The sequence below is a fragment of the Anoplophora glabripennis genome, unplaced genomic scaffold (assembly GCF_000390285.2).
Source record: "Anoplophora glabripennis isolate ALB-LARVAE unplaced genomic scaffold, Agla_2.0 scaffold349, whole genome shotgun sequence".
NCBI lineage: Eukaryota > Metazoa > Arthropoda > Insecta > Coleoptera > Cerambycidae > Anoplophora > Anoplophora glabripennis.
In genome coordinates, this window is record NW_019416444.1 from 351,068 (window position 1) to 363,633 (window position 12,566).

Sequence of the window (12,566 nt, forward strand, 5' to 3'; positions counted from 1 at the left end):
AAATATTGTTTTTTAAGAAAATTGTTTATTGGTACCACTGTGAAAAATTATTTCTCGAAAGAATGTGAATTTTTTTTTTAAATTAGTTTATAATAAATTAATAATTAATTATTGCAAAATGGACCGTGCAGTTATTATTTTCATGCGACTAAATACTCGACTAAAATAAAAAACACTTTAAAATTGGTCCACAATTACCGGATATTGCAAAATTTTCGGGCAGTTAAGATTTGAAGTCTCGGAACGTTTCTGTCTTATTTTCCCCACCACATTCTAGATGTAAAAATGTATTTGAGGACGTTTTTCAAAGGGTTAAAAATTACTATAAAATGCATTTTTTTCGATATCTTTAACCGTTATTAACAAGTTATGTTTAAAAAAAAAAACGCTATCTAAAAATGGTCCTAGAACAATTTTTTTTTAAATTCATGAAAAATTTCTAGGATTACGAATGTCAAAGCGGCATTAAAAAATATTAATTCCACGCAGTTATTAATGAAAAACCTTATAAACAAATTACACTATTTGTTTATATGCCGTTTTGAGGAGGTTAGTCTATGAAATTGCAATTTCCAATTCCATATCTTGGAAATATAAGTCGAGACGAAACAAATGAGCCCTCATAAGGCCCTTTATTATAACGCTAACTGCATTTTTGCAATTGTAAAAATGCTATTTCTAATAAACAAATGCAAAAACTCGTAAACAAATACATATTTCTTTACCAAATTTTCAGGGTTTCTTAAGTTACTTTTACTGCAGTTTAGAGACGATTTATGCTATGCTCTTTTTTTCTATTTATAGCAAATTCAAATTTCGCTGGTTTTTTGCAATTATTTAAACAAATTGTTAATGGATTTTAATTTAGCAGGTCTCAAATGAAGCATTTTTTGGAAACCTAAAAGTATAAACAAAAGCAAAAACTCCTGATGGAGAACGCTTTTTAATACAGCTAAAAAACTCCATTTTTGGTAATTTTTTTCAATCTGAAACGATTTTTTTATAATTTTTTTTCATTTACTGGGCTATTGTACAAAAAATATTATTTGTGATAAAGAAACTAAATTAAAAAGAATCATCATTTGGCAAAAAGTTTCGTCAAGAAAATATTGATCATGGTGAAACAATATGACCTACCAAATATAATTTTTATAAATGGACACCCTGTATATTTTTTTATTATATCAATTTTAACAATAAAAAAACAGTCAAATATTTAATTTCTGATAATGATAGCATAATAGTCCAACTTTACTTGGATCGTTTTCATAAAGAAAAAATGAAAACAATGGCACGACTATGATATTAGGTACTATTAAGGATGTAGTACAATTAAAAAAAAAAAACATTGTCGCCTCGCAAGGTACCCAACAAAGTTATTTATCTAACCAAATCGGGGCATAAGAGCTGGTGTCTTTCCTCTCCGAGTATCTTTAGCACTAGTTTAAGCACGAAAAGTCTTAACTAGTGACTCTAAGACTCGGGTATATTTCACGACAACGCAAATCGCGACAAACTACATTTTAAAATATGTATTAAAGGTTACCTGCTTCATATTTCTGGGCATCGTTTTCAGCCCGGAGTGGGCAAGAACGTCACCACTCGATTTCAAGGCGTTAGTTAATTCAACTAAGTGGCCTTTAAGATATACAAGAAATCATAAGAAAGTTTCTATTACCGGATGTGCCTCTGCCTAATTAACACCCTGGCGTGATGGATGGACTTGGCAAGCCCCAATTTGAACACCTGGGTTTGCAGGCGACGCTCCAAGAAATCCTCGATTTTCAGACCCAGTACATAATCGAGCTTCATCCTGTTCTCGTCCAATACACCGATACGGACCAGACNAAAAAAACATCTTATTCATTCATTGTCTAGCTAAAATGCTGCCTTTATTCGATGTAGCTCTCTATGGATTAAAAAGGCATTAAAAGCTGGGCTAATGACCGCCTATTACGGTAGGTCAAGATTTATTCTGGATAAACCATTGTCGGTCTGCGGTCAGGAGCGGTCCCAAAAGGGGTTTAAATAATGATTTGAAAATATTTTTTTCAGCGTACCTACCTACTTAGATATGCATTTTAAATTCTTTCAATCGCATATTCTTCTTTTACTCATATTTTCCGATCCTCCCTTAAAATTAATGACTTTATGACTGAATCACCCTGTCATATCTTAACCCAAAATGAACTTACATCTCTCAGCAGCTCCCTCCTGATAGCGGCCTCGTCGGGCTCGCTGGCCAAGTCCGTGTGGTCGGTGTCGTAGTGATCCGGGTCGTTTCCGGGAAAAGAGGCGAAGGAGCCGGTGATAGTCGCTATGTGGCCGGGTTCGATACCGGACTCCTCAGATTGCGCGTGTGCTAGTGAAGTGGTGAGGAATTGCGTGGTAGATGGCGACAGGCGGTGGGGCCATGCGGAATGCGAGAGCATAACTCGTAGAGGCCTGTAATGATTGCAGAGGTAGCTGGAAATAAAACAAGATGTAATGCTGGTTGCATAAGATACAAGCATATGTTTTCTTTGCACCTCTATAGGGTTCTTTTATTTGTTCTTGTTTTACTGCATGTATGTCTTGTTTCGTAGAAAGCTTTATTGCTTCTTATTGTCAATTTCCAAGAAATGCACGTTTTACAGATGTATGGAAACGGACTATTTAATTTCAGAAAACATCATTTCAGTTTTATCTTAGGAAATTTAATTTCAGGAAGCGTTATTTGTATATTAAACTAATAACTCTACTTCAGAAAACTACAATAATTATATTTTAGAAAGTGTAATTTGGTTTCAAAAAACATCTATCGAATTTCAGAACGCATCAAACATTTTTCGGATAGGTACCTAGGTAGAATTAATTATTAATTTTTTCAAATGACTTACAGAATTAATTATTGCTACATATTATTGTCTGACAGTCAATTGTATTCAAAGCAACCGTCATGTCAATGGAAAAATTATTTTTCAGTATACAATCCTAAAAATGAATGTTTGGGATCTAAAAATCTGCGCGCATGTCGGCAAAAAGTCACTTTTTTTTATTAAACGGTAAAATAACGGTAGTAATATTACAAGTGAGAATAAATTCAAAATAATTTGATAGTTTTTCTAAACTTTGGTACCATGCTATATAGACACGATAGCACGAAAGGCTTGAATGGTTTATTGCCGAATGTCAACATATTTGAGAAAAATTCTAGAGTATAAATTTCCTAATTTATTGAACCCTTATGTGGTATTCGATATAAGTATTATTTTTGGACTTTACAATTAGAAACACTTCTTCATTCTTATATTTTTATTTCATATAAGGTCACTGAACTCACTTTAAAGAAAATAAATTATCAATAATAAGCTGCATTAAAGTTCTGAACATGAAAAATAACATTATTATAAATGTTGTGTCCCTGAGTGGGGGATTTTGCAACATTGTTTATTTGCGTCAATTAGTTATTGCTTCCTCCAATTAAATTCGAATGATGTTGATTATCAGACTGTATTAGGTTTCAATGAATTAGAACTCTATGTTTCAATGAATGAGCTGTTTTAGTAAAATGTTACGGTGTATCCGTCCTATAATTTCGGCGCTTATGTTTATCCCAATGGGCATATCTCCACCACCTTGGGGAAAATAATTTATCCAAAGCAATGTTTACTTTTAGAAGAAGCTTGTTAATTTTATTGTTTGCAGACCGCTTACTTAGTAATTTCTAGGATAAATTTTTATTAATTTGGAATTAACCTTGCATTGTTTTCGAAATTATTGAGTTTTACTCCGTTAAAGATTGGGAACTCTCAATTCTCTCCACCATGTTACTTCCTAGTAATCCTAGTTCTATGAGGCAAAATAATATATCTTCTGCAAACTAGCCAGAGCCTTCTTAGAAGTGTAGAGCTTTGCTTTTCCTCTTCAGGTTCATTTTTATAACTTACGCTTGTGTTTTTAGCATCTCTCACGGATTTAAATTCGATGTCTTTAAATCTGGTGAATCATCTGTTAAAGTTACATTTATTATAGTACATACATAATTGCATTAATTTAGCAGGTTTGTTCCACACTGTTTTAATAATGGTTTCTTTTTAAAATTTCCCATTATATTTTTTTCATATTAAATCCATAGACCTCTAAATTGTCTAAACAGTTTTGTTGCTGGTGTATTGATGTACTAAACAGTTTTGTATTCATATTGGAAATTTTCATGACGGAAGTCAACAAAAATAGGTATATTGTAATTCAATAAAGCAAAATACAAAAGCAAACTATTTATTACTACTATTTAGGTATAATGCTTTGGCTGGCTAGAAAGTACATATTATGTATACAAGACTGAATTTAATTATATTCCTTTGGAAACAACAATCACAACACAAAACAAAATGTCATGAAAAATTAAATGGCGCATTGAAAAACCGGCAGGAATTATTTAAAATTTCTCATCCCGTAAAAAATCTGCGTTTTAAAGATTTAAAAAAAAATTGAAAATTATTTCTAAAAATATCTGGTAAAACGTTGTAGGACACTATTAACAGTTCTCTATTAAAATAACCATTAAGAAATTATAAATGAGACTACTTGCCCATACATACAAATCTTTTTCAAGATTTTTTTTTTATTTGTAAAAATGAACGTTTAGTTACATTGTACTGTTTGGAGAACTATTAATTAAGATAATGAATAAGGACTAACATTCATTAAGTACATTATGATAGAACACTAATTTGCTGTATTTTATGTAAAAGAGGAAGCTAATACAGGTACCTAATCAAAGCTCAAGCAATTTGATTTTAGAAAGTGTAGAAAGAAATTTAGGAGGCAAACAATGAAAAGAAATTTTAATCCAAGGGAAATAATAAAAGAATTTTAAATAGAAAATATACAGGGGCAGTTTTAATTAGTTAAATGTAACAGAAATTTCTTGTAGCTAAAACCATTAATTGTATATGTATATATCTATCTCAATACCAAAAAAAAAATAAAGTGTAATAATTTTATTAATTTTTTCAATTTTTCAAAATCCATCATAATGAGAATAAAATTAACAAGATATAAATGCTATACTTATTAAACAGTAACAAAACTATAACGTAATAAATGTTTCAAAATGTCACCCAATTTTGAATCACATTTAACCCTTTGAAAACTATAATTTTTCTGAGTACCTAATGATTGGATAATACACATTCTGGCTTTGTAAAATGAAATTCTAGAATTTGTATATTTGAGAACTTGAAATATTTCTTGACATAAATTGCTTGCAATTAATTAATATAATCGGCAATGTAAAGAAAAAAAATAGTAAAATGTAAGTCTATTATTTCTGACACGCGCTTGAAAATTTTTAAAAAATCCGGATGGGCGGTGAAAATATAAGATTACTTTCTCGGTGTTTATATTATAAACGATCATCCACTTAAAAGAGATCTTACTAACTCTTAACAGATTTTTTTTGATATCATATACTTACCCATATTGTTAAAAAACTAATGCAGTTTTACTTAGCAAAAATTCCTATTTTATTAAAAGGTCCTTAAGTAGGTATAAAGGTTACGACACTAGCTAATGTACATCAATTTAACTTGAAATATTTTAATAAGGTGTAGTTCGCTACAAGCGAATTTTACAATCCAATGTCTAAAAATAGACCGATAGTTTTAGGCGTTGCTTTTGAAAATTATTTCGTGGCAATGTTATTATTTATCAGACACTCACCTTTGCGATTCCTGAATTTAATGCAATCGAACTGTTTAAGCTCTCTGCCCTTCGCACAGTCAAATTTGAAAAAATTTAACGTAAAGTCTAAGACATTTAACTCAGACGGACACTTCGCCAACTCGCAAGTAAACAATAAAACTAAAAACAAGAAAATCACGAAATAATAACAAAAACACGACCACCTTCTCCCTCGCCAAACCCAACTGTCGGTATTTTCACTTTTCCCCTACACGTTTTAACCCCAACTTCACTCCATGTACCGCGCGTCAAACTCGCGTATAAACACATACAACAAAAGCCAGCGCTAAAGTTATAAATAGCCTATTTCGATTATTGCAATCGGCGGTAAGCATGGTTTGAATTTTTTAAGCCCTGAAAGAAAATTGTTATTTGACACGACACTCGTGTCTTCAGAACTTATCATTGGACGAATCGAATTCAGCGGTTTTCATCGATTTTTCAGTAGTTGTAGCCCTGCTATGTAGTTAGGAATGTATTCCATTAGAGAAGGGCAATAATGAAGTGGGTTGCTGGGTACAATGACTCACTGCAACTAATACCTACAAGCATAGGCTTGCGGTTATGTAAGTCACAAGGGAGTTTTTGAGGGGTTGAAAGTAGTTCCACTTAGGTATATTTTTCAGTGTTATTTGATATTATTTTACGAACATTTATTAAATTAGCAGCAGATAATTTTAAATTATCTAAATAAAATATTAGTTCTACCGTCGATTCTGTGTGTGTACTTGTACCATTGGAGAATCTTAGAAATTTGAGTTATTTTTTTGCAATTTACGTCCGTTTTTATATTTGTCTAATAATTTTACACAATTTATATTTCAAATAAAATTTGTCATTATTTACAAACTCTGTTTCAATTGAAATACACCTTTCAAAATGTTTTTCTTTTTGTGACAAGAGAGCCTTTCGATTTGGCAAAAATATTATCTATTAGTAGCTAATAGCAACTTAGAGTTACTCTGAACTGATATTAGTTACTAATAGGTACTATTTTTGTCAAAACGAAAGCCCCCAAGATTAGGTGAGGTGCACAAACCTACCTGTGCTGTGATTGGGTTGTATAGTTAGTAGTACTGTAGGTATAGACCAATAGGAAGCCGAGGCGGGAAAAAATATTAAAAAAATTGTATTTGGATAATTCCCGACGACCTCCATATAAGAATACATACCATTAAGATTACGTACAATGATAAATTTTGAATAAGAAAAGAATGAGCTAGTTTAAAATCAATTTCAATTTAAATGGTGTATATTGCATCATAAATGATAATAGAAGCTGAAAAAGTTCAACTTACAGAAATAACCAGGAAATAATTTTTTAATTGACCTGTCAGGGTTCTTAAAAAAACAAGTTGCCGAAGAAAAGCTACTATGTACATTTACTATTATTTGAACTTTGTGTCATTTTTTTTTATATTAAATTTTAGATTTCGTTTTTAGTAAAGGGTTCATAATTCAAAAGTAATATAGAATTCCGACTTATAAAAAAAAATCCTGGTCACTTCTAGTTCATTTTTACATACTAATTAAACTTTTTCTGGATTGGAGTCGTCAGTGGGCTCCATAATCAAAACCACATATAGTTTTCTTTCAAGAACCCAGGGCTTTCACAAAATTTCCACTTGCAAACATCAAATTTAGCGACTTTCATAAAAACTTAAAATTCCCCGTTTTTTATGAAGAATGACTCAACTTTTCCAGGCCTGTAATAACAGCTTGTCCTTCCACTTGCTCTTGGATACTAAAAAATCCATTTACTTTTTTATACATAAATCAATATTAGGGCCAGATTAAGCGAGGGCTACAAGGGCTGTAGCCCTGGATCTCGGCAAGATTTTGCCAAAATGAATTTAACTTTTTTTTTGGTTTAAATTTTGAAATGTTATATCAAGTTTCTGATCACCTGTTTTTGATTTTTTTAGAGCCTGCATAGGGCTCATAGCCCCAAGCCTCACCATACATTAACCCAGCCCTAACCATGATCCATTTTCATCGATACAACGCTTGATCGCAGTTAATCTGTTTATCTAAAACTAAGCAGCGGAGAACATAATAAACACTACCAACGATTATTTTGACTTTCCGATGTTAGTTTAATTCTTATTTCAACTATAAACATTCACTTTATAACAATAAAAAACGAGTTCTCTATAAATAATGTTTTATTATTTATACATTTTTATAACCAGTTGTAGTAATTATTATACAACCAAAAAAAGTTCTAAGCCTAATCCTCCTCTTCTTCGGCAGCAGCGCCTCCGGTTCCCTTACGCAAGTTCTTCCTCTTAACACGGCCAGGCCTGCCACCGCCGAAGGGCGACTTCAGGGAGAAATCGATGTGTTTTTGAGAGTCCAGACGCACAATGAAGGAGGGGATGTTCACAACTTGCTTACGAACGCTGCAAAAGAAAAAACAGTACGTAAATATTTGTGAAATCGTTTTTATAATACTAATATTTTTATTTAAATTAATAACCAAGATAATCAATTGGATTTGTAAAGCAGGAAAATTACTAAAGCAGCATTCCCATTGTTATGTGAAAATAAGGACTAGTTTCCTTAAAATTTGTAATTTTATGACAATTGTATTGCATTGAGATTATAAACAAATCTTTGTTTTATAAAATTATCTACTTTTAATATGTGGATAGGTATACATCACTTATTTAAGTGAAACAAATTTGTTTTAAAATAATTTTTGCAGTTTTATAAAACGTAGGTAAAAATAAATAAAAATACTAATCTTATCAACTTATACAAATTTATCAAAATGATTTTCATCTATTAAACTCTAGGAAAGTAAAAAAGAATTCTGCATTAGTAAAAACAATAAACAATTTTTGTGTTGCAATTTGCAATATTTACAATTTAAACATTTATTTTAATGGATAACTAAAATTTAATATATACGGTACGTATTTGATATTTTCATTTTTTTTGTTTTTCAAAAATTTTTGAGGGTACCTAAAATATGTAGAGGTAATTTAGGTACAGTTAAACTCGGTTATAGCGAGCATTCATGGGAACGCAAAATTTGCTCATTATAGACGTCGCCGTCGCCAACTATGCTGAAAATTATTGAACACATAATTATAGCTGCATTGCACTTGTATTTTTATTTTCAAACATATAATATTATTTATCTACATAACATAGATACGTATAACTGTAGGTAAGTTACATTACATAGCATTTATTATTAACGAAAAAATTCTGTAATATTTTTCTGCACCACTCTTTTGCTTAATATCTCCTGACTGATATTTCTTTGCAACCGATCAGCGGCATTTAAGAACTGCTCGTTTTCCGGATATTTGAATTCGACGTATGATACTATGGTTTTTAACGCAGAGATGGCTTCATGTGTCGAAGGAACTGTAACCTCATCGCTTCCCGTCTCTTCTTCATCACTTTCTTCATCTATTGATGGGTTAATCGCTAATTGTGTGATTTGAATTTCATTTGGGAATTCAGCCACTTCGAGATTTTCGTCTACCATGTCGTACTGAACTAAGTCAAAGACGTCAAAATCGGATATGTTGTTATTTCTACTAGTCATAACAAGTTTTTGCGTTCATTTGATGTCATGTGCGTAAAAACTGGTTCTACGATAACTCGTTATAGCCGAGATCACTGTTGCGCGGGACCAAAATCAAAGCTCGTAATAGCCAAGCCCTCGTTATATACGAGTTCGTTATAGCCGAACAAAAATACACGTGTTACATAGGGAATTCGGAAGGGACATTTCAATTTGCTCGTTATAACCAAGTGCTCGTTATATCCCCTGCTCGTTATAAGCGAGTTCAACTGTATATTAAAATAAACTTTATATCATTTCCTGAATTTTTTTACATAAAAATATTGTTTTTTAAGAAAATTGTTTATTGGTACCACTGTGAAAAATTATTTCTCGAAAGAATGTGAATTTTTTTTTTAAATTAGTTTATAATAAATTAATAATTAATTATTGCAAAATGGACCGTGCAGTTATTATTTTCATGCGACTAAATACTCGACTAAAATAAAAAACACTTTAAAATTGGTCCACAATTACCGGATATTGCAAAATTTTCGGGCAGTTAAGATTTGAAGTCTCGGAACGTTTCTGTCTTATTTTCCCCACCACATTCTAGATGTAAAAATGTATTTGAGGACGTTTTTCAAAGGGTTAAAAATTACTATAAAATGCATTTTTTTCGATATCTTTAACCGTTATTAACAAGTTATGTTTAAAAAAAAAAAACGCTATCTAAAAATGGTCCTAGAACAATTTTTTTTTAAATTCATGAAAAATTTCTAGGATTACGAATGTCAAAGCGGCATTAAAAAATATTAATTCCACGCAGTTATTAATGAAAAACCTTATAAACAAATTACACTATTTGTTTATATGCCGTTTTGAGGAGGTTAGTCTATGAAATTGCAATTTCCAATTCCATATCTTGGAAATATAAGTCGAGACGAAACAAATGAGCCCTCATAAGGCCCTTTATTATAACGCTAACTGCATTTTTGCAATTGTAAAAATGCTATTTCTAATAAACAAATGCAAAAACTCGTAAACAAATACATATTTCTTTACCAAATTTTCAGGGTTTCTTAAGTTACTTTTACTGCAGTTTAGAGACGATTTATGCTATGCTCTTTTTTTCTATTTATAGCAAATTCAAATTTCGCTGGTTTTGTGCAATTATTTAAACAAATTGTTAATGGATTTTAATTTAGCAGGTCTCAAATGAAGCATTTTTTGGAAACTTAAAAGTATAAACAAAAGCAAAAACTCCTGATGGAGAATGCTTTTTAATACAGCTAAAAAACTCCATTTTTGGTCATTTTTTTCAATCTGAAACGATTTTTGTATAATTGTTTTTCATTTACTGGTCTATTGTACAAAAAATATTATTTGTGATAAAGAAACTGATTAAAAAGAATCATCATTTGGCAAAAAGTTTCGTCAAGAAAATATTGATCATGGTGAAACAATATGACCTACCAAATATAATTTTTATAAATGGACACCCTGTATATTTTTTTATTATATCAATTTTAACAATAAAAAAACAGTCAAATATTTAATTTCTGATAATGATAGCATAATAGTCCAACTTTACTTGGATCGTTTTCATAAAGAAAAAATGAAAACAATGGCACGACTATGATATTAGGTACTATTAAGGATGTAGTACAATTAAAAAAAAAAAACATTGTCGCCTCGCAAGGTACCCAACAAAGTTATTTATCTAACCAAATCGGGGCATAAGAGCTGGTGTCTTTCCTCTCCGAGTATCTTTAGCACTAGTTTAAGCACGAAAAGTCTTAACTAGTGACTCTAAGACTCGGGTATATTTCACGACAACGCAAATCGCGACAAACTACATTTTAAAATATGTATTAAAGGTTACCTGCTTCATATTTCTGGGCATCGTTTTCAGCCCGGAGTGGGCAAGAACGTCACCACTCGATTTCAAGGCGTTAGTTAATTCAACTAAGTGGCCTTTGAGATATACAAGAAATCATAAGAAAGTTTCTATTACCGGATGTGCCTCTGCCTAATTAACACCCTGGCGTGATGGATGGACTTGGCAAGCCCCAATTTGAACACCTGGGTTTGCAGGCGACGCTCCAAGAAATCCTCGATTTTCAGACCCAGTACATAATCGAGCTTCATCCTGTTCTCGTCCAATACACCGATACGGACCAGACGACGCAACAGTGCGTTACCTGAAGGAAAAAAATATAAACTAAAACATTTTTCCAGTATATGCATGTCAACAGCCAAAAAGGACAAACGGGGACACATTTTTTGTCAATAATAGCTTTTTCCGGTAAAACGAAAAATTTATTTTTTCCCTTTTGTCCACTAATCGTGGACATCCTGAAAGTAGAAAAATTCTTCAGCAGCACATCATTTTTACTGATAAAACTGTGTCCTCAACTTTCGGCACAGACAAAATCATAAAAAGACATTGCCTGTTTCCTAGAGGGAAACTTCTCTGCCCCTATTAAAATTTCTGGCACTCTCAACAGACAATGAAGTACTGTTGGAGCGTGGCGTCAGGGCATAAAAATTAAAATCAAATATGCATCCAACACTTAATCTAATAACCATGTGTTTTACCTTCAAACAATCTCTTGGGGTCTTTTTCTTCCAAGGTAAGCAATTCACGGGCAGCCTTACGGATCTTGGCCAATGTATATTTAACCCTCCATACCTCACGTTTGTTACGAAGACCAAAAGCACCGATGATCTTCAACTCCTGATCCAAACGTGCCTTTTCATAGGGACGCCTGGGGGTGACATATGTCTTTGAATGTACCGAAGGAACCTTTCGGTTGACCATCTTGGCGAGTTTTTACTGTAAACTAAGAATTAACTGTATAAATTTCTATGGGATCATTTGACAACGTGGCGCTAATAATGTTTAAAAAATGTTTCCTCGCCATGAATCGGATAAGCTATTGTAACTTTCCGGGATTAAACGAGGTTTTTATATAGCCTTGTATGATTAGGAGCCTTTGGAAGTGTTCACAAAGCACCTTGCCCAAATTACAAGGCATAACCTCAAAACATAATTTTCATCTATAAATATATAAAGAATCCTCAACAATTTTGCCAATTATTAATCAAATTAAATGTAAATGAATAAAATATCTAAAGCAATGAATAATATTTTTTACACCAAACCAAAACTGATAAATAAAATATTAGAGAAAACACACCTCAACCAACTTGTTCAAACTCTGCGAAGAAAAGAAATGAATTATTTTCGTCGTCCACCGAGTAAACTCCGATAGAAAAGAATGGAAATAATTTTTAGCACGGCTTCAGTGTGAAA

General features: G+C 31.9%; 2 protein-coding genes across 2 annotated transcripts in view; both read right to left on the reverse strand.

Annotated features, from left to right (window-relative positions):
- The window catches only part of LOC108910352, a 47,376-nt gene extending 41,526 nt beyond the window's left edge, over positions 1-5,850 (reverse strand). The window contains exons 1-2 of the mRNA XM_018714924.1: positions 5,707-5,850; positions 2,196-2,466 (exon numbers count right to left, since the gene is read on the reverse strand). Coding sequence (XP_018570440.1) covers positions 2,196-2,432 — 237 coding nt within the window. The 5' untranslated portion in view covers positions 2,433-2,466; positions 5,707-5,850. The remainder of the gene's footprint in view (positions 1-2,195; positions 2,467-5,706) is intronic.
- A 2,024-nt stretch (positions 5,851-7,874) lies between these two features.
- LOC108910357 (40S ribosomal protein S9) lies at positions 7,875-12,544 on the reverse strand. Its single transcript, XM_018714930.1, has 4 exons — positions 12,451-12,544; positions 11,849-12,093; positions 11,265-11,451; positions 7,875-8,129 (listed from the first exon to the last, which is right to left on the reverse strand). The coding sequence occupies exons 2-4, from the start codon at positions 12,069-12,071 to the stop codon at positions 7,958-7,960; spliced, it is 582 nt and encodes a 193-aa protein (XP_018570446.1). The 5' UTR covers positions 12,072-12,093; positions 12,451-12,544; the 3' UTR covers positions 7,875-7,957.
- Positions 12,545-12,566: the final 22 nt, after the last annotated feature.